This window comes from Spea bombifrons, chromosome 5, assembly GCF_027358695.1.
Source record: "Spea bombifrons isolate aSpeBom1 chromosome 5, aSpeBom1.2.pri, whole genome shotgun sequence".
Taxonomy (NCBI): Eukaryota; Metazoa; Chordata; class Amphibia; order Anura; family Pelobatidae; genus Spea; species Spea bombifrons.
This window is the reverse complement of record NC_071091.1, coordinates 11,679,634-11,700,107: the sequence shown is the minus strand read 5'-3', so window position 1 is coordinate 11,700,107 and position 20,474 is coordinate 11,679,634. Positions and strand designations below refer to the sequence as shown.

The window sequence follows — 20,474 nt, the reverse complement described above, 5'->3', positions numbered from 1 at the left end:
ACTATTTTGCAGTGTGTTTAGTTCACACGTATTTTAAGTGATTATCTCTTTATTTCATTAGTATATTTTTATAGACCTCTGCAGCACATCAGCCATTCAAAAATACGTTCTGTGACCATTATAAAGGCTGACAATGTTAAGCAAAGTATATTTTTTATTATACTCTTTGGATACACACGCATTATACCGGGTTTCCTTTGTGATTTTTCTGTAAGCGGAGATTAGAAGAGAATATGAAAAAATAAATCTGACATTGTATATTACTGTTTCTGAGATCCCGCGTACTCTTATTTCAAAAGCTTGGAATGTAATAAATATACATGTGTAAATTGAGGTGTATGAAACATTATTTAAAATGTAAATAAATTTCAAAATCCTATTGCAAACTTGTATTTTCTGTCTTTCTAAGCTATCCAGATTTCGGGCACAGTTTTAAATCGGCGCGAGCGTCTGACTCCTCTATCTGTTAGATACTTGATGAAGTTAATGAATAAAGACTTTGCCATTTTGAATCCTAGGGGATTTCTGTAAGATTCCATGAGTAAGTGGCAGACATGAAACTTAGAAGATGTAGTTCAAATAATTTTTATTATTTCTGGTTTCTGCTAAAGCAATATGTTTTTCTGTTTTTCAATGTATGTTGACAATCAAGGAACATCTGCACATAGTATGGGCTAAGCCCTCTAATTGGGAGATTCCACGGAAGATTGTGGAAAATAACAGGACTTAGATCCTGCGGGACTTCCAGATCTAGACAGACAAGCAGGTAGCAGCCGGTTAACCGGACATCGTGGTGGTAGACAAGAGTCAGAAGACAGCGGTGGTGATACATGTAGCGATGAGTTCAAGCACCACCCTGCTTTTAAAGCTTCCATTCTGATAATTCTAACTCAATCAGCATAACCGATTGATCTCCAGCCTTACGTCAACACTCTCACCCGTGTTAACGAGAGAATCACTGACATGCAGGACTGAAATGCAGTAGAAATGTATTTTTGGGATTAAGTTCATTTTCATGGCAAAGAGGGACTTTGCAATTCATCTGATCAATCTTCATAACATTCATGCAGATTGCCATCATCTAAACTGAGACAGCAGGCTTTGTAAAAATGAATATTTGTGTAATTCTCAAAACTTTTGGCCATGACTCTATTTTTTTTTTTTAATTTAGAAGACTAATTTGGTTTCTATGGAGGATTTACATTGGGTTTTTTTTTTTGCTATAGTTTTCCTGTAGATTTTATGGGATAGATCTATCGCGCTTCCTATAAATAAAATGAGCTGCCTATAGTTTTGTTTCCATTAGTAAATTAATTGATGTGACTTATTCATTAGCATTTTCATTCAAAAATGATACAACTGTTGAGACAGTTGTGCTGGGATCAAGCAATTTTAACATGGGTATATTCACATTTTTTTCACGAAAAATGCAATTTTGTAAAGTCATGGCCAACATTGAGTCAATTCCTAAAGAATTTAGGAGACAGGTCATTGTGATATCACTTACAGAGACACCAGCCAGTTCACTAATTATTAATTTAACATAATCTTCTGATTTTATGTTGGTATATTTAGGAGATACTTTATCTTGGATTCTTCCCTTCAGACTTTTGATTTCCTCAGATACCACCTTGTAAAGTCGCTTCCTCAGGGCTGGAATACGAGACAGCATTTTATCATACAAAACTTTAAAATCAAACTTCACAATAGCCTGCTGAGAGTAGTTTAATTGCAGGCATTTCTCAAGGTATTCATGTATCTCCTGTGTGTTGAAAAGTAGTATACCTCTTGCTTGCAGTATATCATGTATTTTGTCCTGGTTGAGTAAAACTCCAAGATTGAGGGCACCCCAGTTGATGGATTGACCGCAAAGACCCATGTTCCTTCTATATTGACAAAACACATCTAGGAATGAGTTGGCAGCAGCATAATTTGCCTGTCCTGCGTTTCCAGTAAATGAAGAAACAGATGAATAACACACAAAATAATCCAATTGTTTATGAATTGTTGCGTAGTGAAGGTTTAGAGCCCCATCAACCTTTGGACCTAGAACTTTCTCAAACAGAGATAGGTTCAGAGTTTCTAGAATTCCATCATGTAAAACTACAGCACTGTGAAAAACGCCTTTCACTGGAATGTCTGGAAAATATTTCTGAATAGAATCCATGGCCTTTTCTACATCTGAGTAATTGGTTACATTACAACAAACTGATGTTATTTGGGTATTCATCTGTTGATTCTTTATCGTTTCTATTTCCTGTTGCAATTCAACGGTGGGGATTCTTCTGGACAGAATGACAATATGACCACCTCCATGCCGCGCAATAAACTTTACTGTTTCCAGTCCAAGACCAGTCAAACCTCCCGTGACTATGTAAACAGCGTTACGTTTGAAAAGAGATGTTTCCTTGATAAATAATGGAATATTAGTGCTAATGCTTTTGTTGAGTTCAATAATTGGCAGTGTTTGTGTTGTGAAATAACTGCACAATGTGTCACCACTAAAGTTTGTGTTCTGCACATCTTGAAATATATTTGCATCAACAGACTCTAAGAATTTGCATAGGCTTTTGGCATTTCTTTTAATATATGCTTTCTGAAAGATGGCAACTGGATTAAGTAAATGAATGTGAACATCCTCTCTGTCGTGCTGAACTGGTATCTGAAGACCTTCAGAATTTTTCTGGTCTGATATCACGAATACATCCTTAAGCAAGGGTAGCTGAATAAGGTCTTCTTCTGAAATGTTTCCAGATAAAGGTAGGATAATCATGGCACTGCTTTGCTTGGCATTAATGCCAATGTCTCTAGAGACTGTTGCTTCCCAACCTCTATTCTTCGCTGCATTAGCAAGAATTTTGCTCAAAATTGAGTGTGTTTCTGAAGATTTAATTATCAGAGCCAGATTATTTTTGGGTTGTTGCAACTGATTACACAAAATTTCCCAAGCTAAAATAAATTGGGAAATACATGGCAGATATCTTAAGACTGGGATGTCATTAATTGAATAGCAAACATCTTCAGGAAGACTCGCTCTGGATGATGCGGTGGTCGGATAACAGACAGCAACTTGATCACCTACTTTTAGTTTCCCAGTCTGTTTCCCAACTGCAGTCACCGTGCCAGTGAAATCCAAAGCAAGGAGTTTATGTTTGTCCACAGACAACGCGTTCCAGTACAGTGTGTCTCCAAACTGCCAGCTCGAAACACTCACAGGAAAGAAATCTTCTGTATGGGAGCAGATTCGGTCAATCTGGATCTCAACATTCTTGTCCAGAAGCTTTGTAGGTTTGGAATTTTCCAATTCAGCAGAAAGAGTGGTAATTCTGTATGGATTGTCAATGTACAATGCGAAATTGTCAGACATTTTTAGTGGCACTTGATGCTGCCTTTGTTGTTCAATATCTATTTTGGTTCTTGCAATCTCACTGGTGTATATTTGCCCCTCTTTTATCCAGACTTCTGGGTGTTCCTTTGGTTCATAACTCTGAATGACTTGTGCCAATGCTTCTACGTCTTCTGTTTTTGAAGAACCAATGTCAATCAGTTGAAATGTAATATCAGGCATTTCGGCTGCACAACTTCTAGTCATGCCAATCAGAGCAAATCCAGGATTAATGTGATCCACTGTGGTTTCAACTGTTCTGAAGGTGACTGTTCTTATAGAAGCCGCAGAATTTTGTTTCCTCGCTGCAATGATCACCTGGCGATATATCTCACAGCACTTTGCGAAGTATTGTGTGAGATTATTTGGAAAGTCTTCGCCTTTTCTATGGACACCCCACATGAACACAATCTCCTTGTCTCCCCAATTAAGTTCTTTTAATTGTGCATGGTCCAGTTGCCAGTTATTAAACATGACATATGTCAGCCCATTCTGTATGTATTTTGATAGCTGTAGCCCTATCCCAGCAATGTCAGCAAACAGGATGACGCTTGGTGTCTGTATTGATTTCTTTTCAAGCCCAGAGAAAGGTATCCATTTATTATGGAAGAATATGTTATCAACCCCACTCAAAGTTTGCCTGACAAACGCCATTTTAGCATTCCTTATTTCTGTTAAAACATAGCCATTTTTGTCTGTAAAGCATCCACAGATGATATAATAGCTTTCTGTTACTTGGACTGTTTTTACATAAATGAACATTTGTTTTTGAAAGGGTCTGAATACTGTCAGTGTTCCAATCTGAGATGGAAACAGCACTTCTGATTCTTTTAGGTCACCTCTGGCGATTACACCTGTTTGAAAAAAGCAGTCTAAAATAACTGGATGAATATAATACTCATACATTGTTTCTTGAATCTCTCCGCTTACGTTGACCGTAGCAATTACTTCCTTCAATTCTTCCCCATAATGGAGATCAGAAAGCTGTTTAAACATTGTCCCATAGTGAAATCCAAACTTCGATATGACTTCATAAATGGTTTTTTGGTCATAGATTGAATTGCATCGTTTCAAGATGTGTTCCAGAGAGATTCTTTTCTCATTAGAATCTTCCCTGATTTTTTTAATTTGCCCCGATGCATAAACACGTGAGGAAAAGATTTCAAAATTAGTGTCTTTGTTTTCTTGCTCCAGTTTAATTTTCAGGTTTAGAGATTCCTGGTTAACCACACAAGGTGTTGAGAAATTTATGTTCATGCTGAGGGAATTCAAAGGCACTTTAGGTTTTAACGTGGAAATTGTAGCTGCCAAACCAAGCTCTACATAGAATGTTCCAGGAACTAGAACAGTTCTGTTGTTCTTGTGCTCATAAATAAATGGCGTGGCTGCTGTAGAAATGGAACATGTGAATTCTGTGAGGTCTTCATTCACCTTGTGGAGAAGTGGGTGAGCAGAGGCAGCTACAGCTTGGTTTCCTTGGCGAATTTTCTCAAAATTCATATTTTGTTTAATGCGATCAAACTGATAACAAGGAAGAGGAGCCGGTAAAGATTTATATGTTTTGTAAACATTACTCCAGTCAGGATTGTATCCTTCTGTGAAAAGTTTAACCAGGATGGTAAAGATTGTCTCGTGGTCTTTTTCTGGATGAAGGGCAGGTAAAATCATAGTTTCTTCTCCTAAAACTTCAAGAATGTTTCTTTTCAAAGCTCTTCTTGGTCCAATTTCAATGAACAGAGGCTTACTTTTACCTTGAACAGAAGCTCTTAAGGCCTGTTCAAAGACAACTGGTTCCCGAATATTTCTGGCCCAGTACTGTCCAGTTGTAAAATCCCCATCAGTTGCTTTCCCTCCGGTTACCGTGGAGATAAGATCAACTCCTGGCTTTGGTGTGTTTAGATTTTGCAGTTTATCTTTTACCTCCTGTAGTATGGGATCCATCATGTAGCTGTGATATGCAGTAGGAAGATCTAATTCATACAAAAAAATATTCCTTTTACTGTAAGTCTGATTTAGTTGATAACTAAGTTTTTCCATTGACTCTGCATTGCCGGAGACTGTACATGAGGTAGGGCTGTTATAAGCTGCAATATTTATTCTTCCTGCATAGGGCTCAACATCTTTTGCTATTTCAGCCACAGGTATATTGCCTACCACCAGCATTTTGCCTCCAGTGACTTTAGATTGCAGTGTACTTCTGTAATAAATCACTTTTACAGCATCCTTGAGTGAAAGATGCCCTGAACAACATGCAGCGGCAACTTCCCCAACTGAAGTTCCAACAACACAGTCTGGTTTGACTCCCCAGTAAGCCAGAAGGGCCACTAAAGAAACCTGGATGGTGAAGAGTAAAGGCTGTGCTATGTCAGGTTTTGAGAAATCATCAGCCTCGTTCTCTAGTAACTGTGTCATGGAAAGAGGTGTATATGCCTGGAGTAACTCATCTATCTCAATGCATTTTTCTCGGAACACAGGTTCTGATCTCAGTAACCTCCTACACATCCCTTTATAAAGGACTCCATTCCCACAGAATACAAATACTATTTGAGGGCTCCCTTGCGTTGGGGATGTTTCAGTCTTTGCTGATGCAAGTTTTTGTTGTAAGTCATTTAATGAAGAGACCAGAAATGCTTTCCTGTATTTGTTTTTGATGTGACTTCTTCTGCAGGCAGACGTGTAGACCAAGTTTCCCAGAGAAAAAGATTCCACTTTACTTATTTCCTCTATGGTGTTTTTAATGGTGAGTTTTAAAGATTTATGCGAGGCTGCTGACAAAAGAAAAATGTCTATGGGTCTCTTTGATAAATATTGAGAGCACGTCTGTATATGTTGCCTCACCACAACATGAGCATTAGTTCCTCCAAAACCAAAACTGTTTATACCAGCAGTTCTACCAAAGTTCCCATTATTCTCCCATTTTTCTGAATTTATCGGAACTGATAAATTGTATTTTTCCAGCTGTTTAATACCTAGCTCTTTAGAATAATGTAATGATGGTGGAATCACTTCATGGTGCATCATTAGGAGAACTTTAATTAAACCAGCAATGCCGGCTGCAGACTCTGTGTGACCAATGTTTCCTTTAACTGAGCCAATCTTTAAAGGCGGGGATCCACTTTTACGTCTTTTGCCAATTATGTTTCCTATGCTAGTGACTTCCACTGGATCCCCAACAGGTGTTCCAGTGCCATGTGCTTCTAAATACTGAACAGTAGATGGGTCAATAGTTGTGTAGATGCTCTTCAGTAACTCTTCCTGCTGTTTTTGTGATGGTTTGGTGATCGGTGTCACAGATCTTCCATCCTGATTTACTGCACTGGCACATATTACTCCCCATATTTTGCTATAATCTTCTTTTGCCTAGGCAACAAATGGACATAAAAATCGGATTATTAACATTTGCTTACTTTAGTAAATTAAAATAGTTTCTATGCATCATAATTATAGATGAGCTATATTAAAGTATAATGAGACACATGGCAGGGAGAGAAAAAAATACTCTAAAAGAAAGGCACAAACAAAGAAGCAATGCCTGTATGCAGTTTACATCTGAATGAGTCTGCTATGACAAGTTTATCACAAATATACATTTTGACAGTATTTGTATACCTCTATTCATTATGAAGACTCCAGTGAGACCCTCAAAATAACTAACATGTTATATGATGTTAGCCAGTGTATGTGAGTGCTTACAATACAGGTTTACATTTTGTGAGCTTCAGACGAGGGTATGCAATGCAACACAACCCACAATCACTTGGGATTGATGGTGCACTGGTGTATACAAATATACAGTGAATTTTCACAATCTCCCATCCTATATCAACCAACGGATGGATGTATGACATCATTCCTCTCCCTTGGTAGGTGTAGGGTGCATAGTTAAATTTTTCTATTTTGAAAAAAAATATGTTTCAAAATCTACACTCTACCTCCTCCATCCCACAGGGCAAAGATGGAGAGAGAAGGGTGGGATGGGGGAGTTATTGTGTAAGTAAATAAAAAAGCAAGGTTTCCGTCAAGGGCGCATTAACGTGGGTGTTGTAGGTGCATGGCACCCAGGTAATAGTAGGGTGGCAGTGTGAGCTGTAGCGAAGACAGGGCTCTCCATCTGTCACATTGGTGCCTCATTAATGGTGTCCAGAGAATAAATTACATTAGAGTCTTAGTGCGTTAAAATGCAGTGCATTCCCAACGATTAAGCTCCCTGGTAACCAATATAGCCATGTAACATTAGACAGGACAGAATTGCATAGGAATTGTGCTTTCCTTTCTGTATTTTTTGCGTATTGTTTAAGTATTTCTTCTGTGTTTATGTGTGTTTTTACTGCGTTAACTTTTATGAGTGTTTGCTGTTAGCATGTGTGAGCAGATGTTAATGTATGGTGTTAGCATGAGTGTATGCTTGAGCATATGCTAGAGTGATTGTCTATGTTAGTATATGGTCATTATTATTATCTTTTATATAGTGACAACAGATCATACAGCACTTGGTATACGTGTGTGTGGTATACGTGTGTGTAGTATTTTGTGTGGGTGGATGTTACTGTATGGTGTTAATATTAGTGTGTGTTTTAGAAATACTGCACCCAGGTGTCACTAATTCTAGGCTCACCCCTGCTTTCCAGTGACTCTAGAGAATGCGTTTTTCAATACCTTGACCTGCTCGGATTCGCCCAGTCAACTTCAGGAGCATTTGATATGATCTTTACGAGGCATTATGAATTATAACCATGAAAGTATGTTCATACCTTTTTCAACTTTTTCAGCAAAACTATGCCACATCCTTCCCCTCTCCCATATCCATTTGCGTTTTGTGAAAATGGTTTGCTAATTCCATCTGGACAGATAATTTTTGCCTTAGTGAGGGAAACAAAGACCCGAGGTTCCAAGATACAGCTCACGCCTCCACAAACAGCCATTTCACAATCTCCTGTTTAAAAAATGTATACGTTTATACAATTTAAACATCATATATACAGTTGTGTGAAAATTAAGGGCATTTGATTAGCAGCACTGCTACTTAGTTCCTATGGAGCAGTAAGGGTATATTTAGTTTTTCACATGGCTTCTTCACTTTGGCTTTTTTTTTTTTTAATAAATCATGACACGGTGTAATATGTCATGTGTTGTTGTTCATCTGAGGTTGTATTTACCTAATTTTTAGACCTGCTAAGGAACAGATGATTGTTGTAATGTCCGGATATGTAAAACCATAGAATTTAAAGAGGGTGTACTTTGTTTTTTGCACAACTGTATTTATATATCAAAAAAGCAGCAGTGAAAATTACTACACAATTCTCAAGTAATGCACCTTTAAAAGTTAAAGCCAACCGTTTCATTGATATATGTATATAATTGATGAATTACTAATTACTTTTGTAATGTGCCATTATTTACAAGGTACCAATATTGCAAGGGTTATTACATGAGTGTGGGTACCTTGTTTAATGGCCTGGCAGGCATAATGCAGAGCCACTAGGGATGAAGAGCAGGCAGTGTCTATTGCCAGGGACGGTCCAGTCAGATTGAAGCAGTACGATATCCTGTTGGCTGCTATACTTGTTGATGTTCCAGTTCCATTAAAATGATTGATGCCATCTTGATAATTGGTAAATATTGATTCCCAATCTCTGTTCATGAGACCTAAAAAGGTTTTGCATTAGATAAGTTACCCATGGTCTGATAAATAGATTGACTGCTAATTTTTGTTAACATTGTTACATTAAAAAAATGTAAAAGGCTTAGAAATATTAGTTTAGTCTATATTTTGTTGTCTTGAAATCTTTTTACTGAGAAAGAAAGCCAAACATTCTGATATGCATATCATATTAATTTCAGGTGCAGAAAGTAGAGCAGTCTCCACAGACTAACCATAGTTACCATAGTAACAGTAACAATGAAAGAAAAGGGGAAGAGAAGCTAAAAACCTAGACAAAGAACAAAACATAATGCGTTGCCTGTTCAACCCCCCGCCCCAGTTACAGTATATCTTTCAGAAGTTTCTTTGTTCAGGAACAGGGGCATAACTAGAAACTGCTGGGGCCAGAGTGAAAATTGCCCCAGGGCCCCAAACATTATCAAGCATTACCACAGAGCCACCTTTCCCCCTAAAGAGCTTGTGAGTGCCACCTTTGCCCCAAGTAGCTTGTCAGTGCCCTCAGGCAGCCCCTGACTTCACGTGACTCCGCTGGGTTCCTGCTTCCCCTGGCCTTGGCCTAGGGAGACTAATGGCTTCGGCGTTAGAGGTCCGTAAGAGTGACTTTATTGGTTCCCAGCAGGGGGCTCGCCTGGCATCAACCAAAGTAGACGAAGAATTGGCCAGCGCTCAAGTCTAATAATCATCTGGTTTATGATAAATCAGTATGATTTAAATATTAATGCCTACAGTTTGTACATGCTTGGAGATATCATAGAAAGTTTCAAAGATTTCTATTGATTTCTTTATTTTCTCACCTATAAAGACTCCAGTTTTGGATCCACTGATGCTTTCGGTTGAATATCCTGCATCCTCCAGTGCCCGGTAGGTACATTCCAGAAGGAGTTTTTGCTGTGGATCCAGGTTTTCATTCTCAGGATTGGAGATTCCAAACAGTTTGTTGTCAAATTCATTGAGACTATTGGGATAACAAAACAAATCCTATTAATAGTTCAGACATTGAAAGGGTATACATAACAGGTGAAAACATTGTTACTGGAAAATATCAGCATGTGTACAGTAGGCCTCACTACAGGGGGTTGGTGGCATCTATGCTCCAAGTAAGGTTGTCGGGATACTCTACGAATGAGCAATCGCTACACTACTGACTACTCCGTGGAATCCTTGATCTTTGTTGTCTAGGACGTCTAGTGTCTCCCTGTTCTCTCGTAGGCTGCTTTGTAAGTCCATCACAGTACTGATAGATATCAAAAAATGTCCCAGCAACACCACTAAAAACAGTGGGGGCTCAAAAGGCACTAATCGCCTGATTACCATATCGATGTACCGCTAACTCCCTAATCCTGTGCTTGTCTCTCCTTCTCAATGATATGTAAAATGCGGAGAAAAAAAGCTAAATGCACAGGGCTTCTTATGGTCTCATTAAACCCCAGGAACACCATTATTTTCCTTCATCACTCATAAAGTTAGTTTAAGTACCCTCTTAATGCCCCCATACTTTGCCAGCCTCACTGCCACCTATACTACATTGTTGTTTCCTTATACCAGATGTGCTTGCATGCGTTCCACTTATGTTCCGCTTTGTATTCGCTATAAATTACTAATTAATCAGCTGTTCTTAATCAGCTGTTACTAATCAACCAGTTTATATCCTGCGCTTGCTCACTTATGTGTTGCTTGTTATCCTGTTCAATGCTGGATACTAGCTCTTAATACTTGTTCTGAACTTGTCGGATTTGATCTCTGGCTTTAATACTGGACTCTGCTAGCTTCTAGAACCCTTGCCCTTTGCTAGCCACTAGCCATTGTGATCATTCAATCAGCATGAAAGTATTGATAACTCGGCCTAGATTTAACATTATCTTCGCTAATTATATTGAGTCAAATGTAATAACAAATTCTTATTTTTGTATTATCGACATGCATTTTGTGTTTGAAGGCTTTTGAAATATATGAAACCTGATTCCCATTTCCTGTAACTTCCGTTACTAATACAGCATGCAGGGATCCTACAAACTAAATTGCCCCGATTCAATATATTCATGCTTAACAACCCCTCAACAATTCAGATGTCAAAAGCAGGCAGGATATGACATCATATCCCAGCATACAGCTTCATTATATAGCACGGTGACAACGTGAAGTCTGGGATGCCCTCGATCAAGTTCATCGCTCAGTGGGCCAGTAAGGGAAGATGTTCTGGTCTCTACAACTGCAAAAGCAGGATAGTGCGGCTATTTAGCAGGACAGAGAGTCAGTACCCGATAAAATTAGTTTTGCCCCATGGGGAGAGCATGACATTTGAGGGGTATGAATTTATTCAAAGTAGTCAATAAAAACCTTTTGCTGTAAGTAACTGCATGTAGATGAAATACCGTATTTGCTCGATTATAAGACGAGGTTTTTTTCAGAGCAAATGCTCTGAAAAATACCCCTCGTCTTCTAATCGGGTTCATCTTCTAATCAGACCTCAAATAGAGGTCTGATTATGAGACTAAGATCCAGATCCCCCGCACCGCTGCAGGGGACCTGGATCCTCCTGCCTCCCCCCCCCATTTAACACCCCCCCACACACACTTACCAGTGCTTCTTGCTGTATTGCCGGGCAGCGGGTTGACGTCTATGCGATCCGCGTAGATAACGTCCGCTGCAGCCGGAAGGAGGTGTGGCTAGCAGCGGGAGTTGTCTGCGTCCGTCGCGCATACCTTCCCCGACTGTCAGAGATCAGAGTTCCCCGCTGCCAACTCCACCTCCTTCCGGCTGCAGCGGAAGGAGACGTCAACCCGCTGCCCCGGCAATACAGCAGGAAATTGGAAGCACCGGTAAGTGTGTGTGTGTGTGTGTGTTAAATGGGGGCATAGGGCATTTCTGGAATGCCTTATACACCTATATGCCACTCTGGCACTTAGGGGGTTAAAAGGCATATTATGGGGCAGAGTAGCATATAGGGAGGTATAAGGCATTTCAGGAGACAGAGTGGCGTTAAGGGGGCATTTAATAGAGCACTCTGCCTCCTGAAATGCCTTATACCTCCCTATATGCCACTCTGCCCCATAATATGCCTTTTAACCCCCTAAAAGCCAGAGTGGCATATATAGGGGTCTAAGGCATTTCTGGAGGCAGATTGCTCTATACAATGCCTTTTAACTCCCTTAATGCCACTCTGCCTCCTGAAATGCCTTATACCTCCCTATATGCCACTCTGCCCCATAATATGCATTTTAAGCCCCTAAATGCCAGAATGGGATATAGGGGTATAAGGCATTTCTGGAGGCAGAGTGGCACATAGGGGGTCAAAAGGCATACCATGGGGCACAGTGGCATATAGAGGGTTAAAAGGCATATCATGGGCCACAGTGCCATATTGGTGTGGCAAGCCTGGGGGCAGATGTGCGTAACTGGGGGACAGGTTGGAAAATAAAAGGAAATAAAAACAAAAAAATATTTTTCTCAATCATAGCTTTTATTAAAAAAAATAGTTTACATGAATTAACATTTACTGGTAAAACTTTTTTCTTTTAGGGTCGTCTTATATTCAGGCTTTTTCTTTTTTTCCTAAGTTAATATTCAGATTTTGGGGGGTCGTCTTATAATCAGGGTCGTCTTATAATCGAGCAAATACGGTAATATTTAAGATATAAACCTATAATATGCTGTGTATTTTATAATCCACTTATAATTGTACTCAGATACTTACCCTACTATAAGGGCTGCCTGGGTGGTGCATATTTTTCCTGGCTTGTTATAATCTGGATCATACCACTTCTTTGTATCAAATCTTTCAGGTGGGATCTCTACGGTGCAGTTCCTCCCCTCCACAATAACTTTCCAGAAATTATCTATTCCTTCACCTGCTCAATAAAAAATATAGAACTTTAGAAAGCAGGCTGAAAGATAACTCTAAATGTAATGTGGGTCAAGTTTAACCAAAGGGCAAACTCCCTACATCATTATTATAACATTCCATCCATAATTCTGGTAACTATAGTTATTCAGTGATCTCATCAAGCAGTGGACCTTTAACCAGGACTCACCGACTGCAGTATATTGCCTCATTATAAAATACTGATTAAAACACTCACCTCCAGGAAAATGGCAGCCTATTCCCACTACAGCTATGTGATCATCATTCTCATCCATTCTGCAGATATGTCCTGTAAACAGAGATCAACTACATAACTTCCAGCCACCAACCTATACCTACATGTAGTTCCTGTACGTTTGTGGAATTACAAGAATTCTAAAAAAATAAATAAAAAAAAGACAATGTATATTTGCATGGCCATTAAGCACACATATAGTCCTTAGCCCCTTACTGACAGAGAATGTAATAGTATGTCGCTGCAAAGTCAGCCATTAAGGCCTAGGATGTAATATTATCTGTTGCGCCTGATTGCAGCCTCGATTGAAAACAGGACTTTTGCTGCTGGCAGAAAAACAAATCACAACTGGAGCCGATCACACACCTTGCCAAAGGCAAATGTCTATCAATATTGCCATCGGCAGTGATCACTGTCTCTCTCTCTGCTTCATTTTGATTTGAGGCAGAGAGAGGCAAATAAAACAGGTGAGGTGAGTACATTTTTTTAAATAATCTAGATATTTAGCTGCTTTATCATTTTATTATAGCGTGATCAGCAGTCTATGTACAACTGCCCTAAAGAGACATATGGTGTTACAGTGTGTGTGTGTGTGTGTGTGTTAGAGTATGGTGTAAGTGTTAACATAGAGTGTTAGGTGTGTGTTAGCAGGGCCACACACACACAAAAAAGGAAGGAAAATAATCTTGTAGCAAACAACTAATTTTAATTATTTATGTGCAAGTGCAAACAAGTACAATAATATATAACTGGAGACACTGGTAACAATAATGTATGTTAAATACATTAAATATAGGGAAAACAGCTAACAGTGCAATCTTTGTAACAAATCCATTTTGTAAATATTGAAAAAAATGGGACCTTTACCATAGTATAGATCAACTGAAGAAGACATACAAAACCCATATTTGCAGTTATACAAAAATAATGTATGGAAACATAGCATACCTGACATAGATCAACAGAATTATACACAAACCCAGCTTTGCAGTTATAGATCAACTGGAAACCACATATAAACTCAGCATGTATATGTGAGCCCCCTAGATCACAGGTTGCACAAAGGCTAACTCTGGCATCCACATTGCTAACATAGAACCTGACCAGCACCCAAATTACATACATAGGACTTGCCATCTTTCTCCCCAAACAGTCCAGCGTGAGCCATCTTTGTGCCCAAGCAGCCCAGAGTAAGACATCTTTGTCCCCTGTGCCACCTTTGTCCTATAAACACCCTGGCTATGCTATCTTGGTCCACAAGGCTCAAACACCCTGCTTCTGTCATCTTTGCCTTTCCCCAAATCACCATTCACTCTGTCATTCACACAATTCATACACACAAATCATTTACACATATTCATTAATGCATTCTTCATTCTCTCACTCATTCTTACTCTATATTTATTTCAATATTCTTACTACTCCCTCTTTCAGTACCTACCTCTCCCCCCTTTTCTCACTATGTATCTCTCTCCCTTCTCACTATCTACCCCCTTTCCACCCTTTGTAGTTTACTTACCCTGCTGAAGTCCTGTGGTGGGAGCGCAGGGCCTGTCTTGCTACTCTGCTCCCGGGGTGCTGCTTCACTGCTAAGCACCTTGATAAGACGTTACTCTGTACATCACTCGGCACCGAGACAGAGGCCCCACACTGCTACCACTCCATTGAGGGCAGCACTGAGGCAAGTGGCGGCAAGGAGTGATGGAGACAGAGGTTGCTGAATCCAGTTGGCACCTCTCTCTCCTCCGCTCCCTGCCACCTGGGTGCCGGGTGATGCGTCTATGCATGTATGTTTATATGTGTACGTGCATGGTGTCAGAATGGCCATGCGTATGTATGTATGTATAAATATATGGTGTTGCAGCGGCTGTGTGTGCATGTATGTGTAAGTGTATGGTGTTAGAGTGGCTTTGTGCATGTATATATGTGTAAGTGTACGGTGTTAGGGGGTGAGTGTGTATGTATGTATGTGTAAGTGATGTTAGAGTGATGTGTTTATTGTAAGTACTTCTTTCCTTGATACCTTGTCAGGGTTTTACAAACAGTTCTTCAGGTTTCAGAGGCACTCGTCGCTCCAAAAGTTATAGCCGTGTATAATGAAAATAAAACAAAATCCTTGCTCTACTGAGCACTAACTAAACAATATTAAATGCTGACTGAGTTGGATGACTTGTCCCAACAGAATTACGAGTTCTTCTGTTTCAGCTTCTTTCAGCAGCTTCCTAACTCCTCACATGAAGCAAAAAAAAAAACAAACTCTGCCCCCTTTTTGGTAGGGAAGTACTTAACAGCAACTGTAATTAATTATCTTTTGCAGGTGAGGTAAGCCAGGGTGCTGGAACTCTGGAACCAAACTCCTTACTTGCAGTCTACCGGCAACCTCCAACATGTGGAGTGGAGCACTGGCCCACCCTACCCACCAAGGGCTCTACCCACCAAGGGCTCTACCTCTGGGCCCCAAAACCTACACTCATAGAATATGAGATGAAATATCTGTGTTACAGTAACACATTTCACTGGTGCTAATATTCTGTATTACTTTATGTGGGAACCTTGCAGAATATGGGGAGAACCATAGATTCCATCCAGCACAATTCCTTGCATTTGTTCACATTATGTATATGTAAGTGTATGCTGTTAGAGTGGCTGTGTGTGTGTATATAAGTGTATGTTGTAAGATTGTTTAGGCATGTATGTGTAAGGTGTTAGAGTCAAGCTGGATATTATATCATATCTGGTGCGGTGCTGACTGGCAAACATGCAATGTGAATTTGATTTAAAGATCCGTGCATCAAACTGCACAAATCCAAGTCTCCATAATCTATGTGGATGTCTCCAAAGTGACTGCCAATATAATTAAGTTGTACTTTTTGCTGCATTCTTGTCATCATCAAACATTTCAACCGCATAAATAAAATAAAAATCTGAAGATGAAAATAAAGAAAATGCTATACAAGCTACCGTATTACAATGCTAAATGTCTTTAAAACTCTGCTTTTAATTAAAAAAAGGATTTTAATGTCTTGGCAGATTACTGACCGCTAGACACCACGAACTTCACGCAGCAGAAATCCTGATTGTGTGTTTCCAGTTAATAGTCCAGAAAGCTGTCATAATAAAAACAGCTCTGCAACGTGGAGGACCTGGTCCACATGTGCCTGCACAAATGGAGACTGATTTACCTAGTAGTGCCCTGTTTATGCCATCAGCAGAGAAATCGAATACATCAAGAGATTAAATAAAGTGCAAAAGGGAAGCTTCATGAAGTGGTTTAGAGGTGAATTTGGGTGGTGGACGACTAATCCATAAGATCCAAAATTCTACTTTATAGAAAGGGTACTAGACACGTGGAACAGATTTCCAGTGGAAGTAGTACATGAAAAGACAACAAATGAGTTTAAAAAAGTTTGGGGTACACATAAAACTATTCTAAGAAATTGGTAAGTAAAAAGTGATTCAAAAAGGGCTGATTAAGGAACAGAATAAAGTTATTAGACAAGACAGCAGATTGGGGTCAGAACCTAAACATGCTTCTTTTTGCAATACAATACCCTTTTAATCTCATCCAGGTCAACAAGAACAGCCAGTGGCTTATAAATCACCTGTGTGGGCCACCTACTTGATACACACACCTGCAGGCTACATTTACATCAGACACCTAGACCCTTTCAGCATGTGACTACATGTATACAGCATTGGAACGATTGGGAAATCTGGGATAACGGTAAAAAGGAGATGCTATTAAACACCACCACCATCAGGTTTAATGAAGATGGTGGAATTTGTAGACTGATAGATGATGACGATCAGTATCCACAGATTAGAAACCATTGGATCCGTACCTTCTATAGACTGCAATTTGTAAAGTGCTGAGGCAGGTGGATGTGATTGTGAGTACTGGGGACTACTTGCCTCCAGCAATGTTTTGTCTATATCAGAACATCAATTATCAGAGACACACTCGAAACAAAAAATAAAGATAATGAAGAAGCAAACTACTACATAGAAGCAACACAATGCAACCCCATATAAATATCATCTGCGCATCTAAAGATTACTGAACAATACTTTATTAAAAAAACATACCAGAATAATAAAAAATAAATGTACAAACATTTTATTTGTGAGAGAATCAGAAGCATACACCGCAAACCTGGGAACTCTTTTGGTTTGACATAAAGTCTCTGCATTAATGCATCCTGGTGCCATGTGTTCTCCAGGTATTGATGGACCCGACCACCCACATAATGTAGAAGAAAACGTGAATAATCAGACCGGCCACCTTCTAACATTGCTCCGTAGTCCAGTTCTTATGCTCACGTGCTCATTGTAGGTGCTTTCGACAGTGGACAGGAGTCAGCGTGGTCACCCTGACTGGTCTGCGGGAACGCAGCCCCATACGCAACAAACTGCAACGCACTGTGTGTTCTAACAGCTTTCTATCAGAACCAGTATTAAACTTTTTCAGCAATTTGAGCTACAGGCACTTGTCTGTTGGATTTGACAACACGGGTCAGCCTTTGCCCCCTCGTGCATCAATGAGCCTTGGCTGCCCATGACCCGTGTCGCCTCAGTAATGACCACTCCAGAGCGGGAACACAAGAGCTGCAGTTTTGGAAATGATCTGACTCGGTCCTCTAGCCATCACAATTTGCCCCTTGTCAAAGCCTATTTTTTGGCTTCTAACGCATCAACAGGATAAAATGTTCAATTGCTGCCTACTATATTCCATCCACTGACAGCTGCCATGATAACAAGATTATCAGTCTTATTGACTTCACCTGTCAGTGGTCATAATGTTATGGCCGATCGGTGTGTCCACATAGTGTGACTGAATCCCCAATATTTATGCCACAGATAAGTGCTTTTAAATGGTATTTGCTGGGTGTGCACTGATCTCTTGCTTTGTTATGTGTCCAGCAGCACCCCGGAATCTGAAGGGATATGCTTTTTATAGTGTTCATCCCTTTCTGTATTTTATATCAAAAAGTGGCCACTAGGCAGCCACTGTTTTTAATTTTTGTTTTACCTTTTTCTTATAAAATAAAAATATTTTTGCTTGCAGTTTTTTTACTGTTCTTTTGACTAGTCATCTGTCATACTGTAATAAACAAATATTAAATATTGACTCACCAACAAATGAATTTATAATCTTTGTTTTGTAAGTCAAATGAAATGTTCAGTGACATTTAAAACATAATGATTCTTGGTAATTTAAGGGATAAATGTATAAATGTATTTAACTCCCGGTCACATACTCTGTAAGAGCGGTTATTGATTTCGGCTTCTAATGTCATGTTCACTTATTTACTTATTTCATATCATGCGACTCCTTTGGCATTCTTTCAATATTCTACTGTCAGAGGAAAGAACTTGCTGCCCCTTCCCACCCCGAAAATTCAAAGAGGCCCACTGAAGCAGCAGCAGGGGAGGGCGAAATAGTATGTCAACCAGACATAGAGATCAGGAGTCAGGGGAGTGCAACACAAAACCTGTTAATTCTGTACACAGCTGTCAGAGTGCTATGGTCTGCTGGTCTCCTGTACCCTGGCAGCTGCTCCTTCACAGACACAGAGTACCCACCTGGGCAATGGGGAGGAGGGGAGGAGGTATTGAGGTGGGAGAGGGGAAAGGTGGGGAGGATATTTTGACAACCTGGAAAAAAAATCCTGCAGACCCCCATGTTTGCAACAATTGTTGTCTTGAGGTATTCAGGAATGTCTTTTGAGCATCGAAGTATTTATTTATAAGCTGATTTTGAATATCAATTTTAAGAGATCATGCAGACCAAAATGTTCTATATGCAATTTGCATAGACGTAAGTGTTCAGCACCTTGGCGATACTTCAGATGCATGTATGTTTTTATAGTACAATATTAGCTTTGTAAGTGCCAGTAAAACCCAGTCAAAAGACGCTTTATGGTAGACTATGTCCCAGTAAAGACTGTTTATAAAGTCTATTAGGGATGATCCTGTGTTTAAGCAACAACGCATCCTGTGTGTGGTCACGTATCTGCTGGTTCCTCGGGCCAATAAATCTTGGTGTTATCTTCTGAATTGCTTACTGAGTCACAACCTCATTTCATTGACTTTCCTATATCCATTCACTGGTAAGGTTTTACCCAATTGGCAAATAGGCTTTCTAGGAGAGATGAGCATTTCAACTTACTGCTACGCCTATGGTTTATCACGGGCCAACCCAAGTGACCGTCTAATAAAAGAGTGAGCGCTATGTATCTCATATTGATAGTTTTTAAATTTTCATGCGGCCCCCTTGCAAGTGCGTAAAGGGGTGCGCATGCTGTACTCACAACCAGTCAGCTCTAGAGCTGGCTGAACAACAGTTCCATTGTGCATGCGCAGAAAGTGCTCCCACTGAGCTTGACCCCCTAACTGACCCTGTAGACTAAAGACTAGCAGCCAAAATCGTCACAGCATTTTTTATTAGGTCATATGAGAATACACAGGTGCAAAAATCACTACACACCCATACCAAACCCGTGGTGAGAGAGATAACTTACTACTAGGCTACAAGTAGGACCCTGGAGGTGGAAAGTACCGATGATGGGTGCAGGAGGGGTTAACATTGATTGGAATTGTACTCAAATTTTACTTTTAATAATCTTTAACAAGAGTATTATGATTTCTGTAGCTAGAACAATGCAAAATTTCTAAGTGAGAAGGAAGAGGTTTGAGAGATAAATCTGTAGTTTTAACTTTTAACCTCTTCCTTGCCACTTAGACATGTTGCATGTTGTGTTGGTGTGAGTGACTTGTTGTGTTCAGGTGTGTCTGCTAGTGTAGTTGTCTGTGTACATGTCTGTTAGTGTGAGTGTGAATGTGGGTATGTAGGTGTTTGTGTCTATCCTGCTCAGGACCTTGCATCGTTGATTGACACTGGGTTTTCTAGTCAGCTCATTACGTCTAAATGTATTGAGTTCTGGATATAAGTTACGGGAGGGATTGGGTTGTTTAGTGGCTGGAAGTGCTTTGAAAATAGGAGCAGAATTATATGTTAAAATTAGTCTATTTTTGCAGACATTTGCCAAATCATGACTTCTTGTTACAGGAAATTTCCGTTGTGAAGAGCATGTAGCTTAACCGGATTTATTAATGCTAGAAAAGATGTACCAAACAGGTAATTTCATCCCTATGTACAGATATAGTTAAGATCCATGATAGGCCATCTCAGAATACATTTCCATCTCACAACAAAAATGATAAGAACCCACATATTACAACTTAAATGTCCAGTTTAAACAGTTAAGGTGATTTTTTACAATGAGGGCAGTAAACCTGTGGAATACACATACACATGTACAGGTTTTGA

General features: G+C 39.6%; 1 protein-coding gene across 1 annotated transcript; it reads right to left on the bottom strand.

The window, feature by feature from the left end:
• Nucleotides 1–1,324: 1,324 nt before the first annotated feature.
• LOC128496939 (uncharacterized) lies at nt 1,325–13,184 on the bottom strand. The gene is made up of 6 exons (XM_053466774.1): nt 13,127–13,184; nt 12,742–12,895; nt 9,842–10,002; nt 8,828–9,031; nt 8,137–8,318; nt 1,325–6,745 (listed from the first exon to the last, which is right to left on the bottom strand). The coding sequence occupies exons 1-6, from the start codon at nt 13,182–13,184 to the stop codon at nt 1,325–1,327; spliced, it is 6,180 nt and encodes a 2,059-aa protein (XP_053322749.1).
• Nucleotides 13,185–20,474: the final 7,290 nt, after the last annotated feature.

Bases quoted from the DNA above. Each gene is read 5' to 3' on its own strand.
- LOC128496939 (XM_053466774.1), bottom strand. From the start codon at position 13,184: ATGGATGAGAATGATGATCACATAGCTGTAGTGGGAATAGGCTGCCAT. The intron at 9,032-9,841 runs GTGAGAAAATAA...AAACCTTTTTAG, and splicing joins CAAAACTGGAGTCTTTATAG to GTCTCATGAACAGAGATTGG. The intron at 6,746-8,136 runs GTATGAACATAC...TTTGTTGCCTAG, and splicing joins TGCTGAAAAAGTTGAAAAAG to GCAAAAGAAGATTATAGCAA.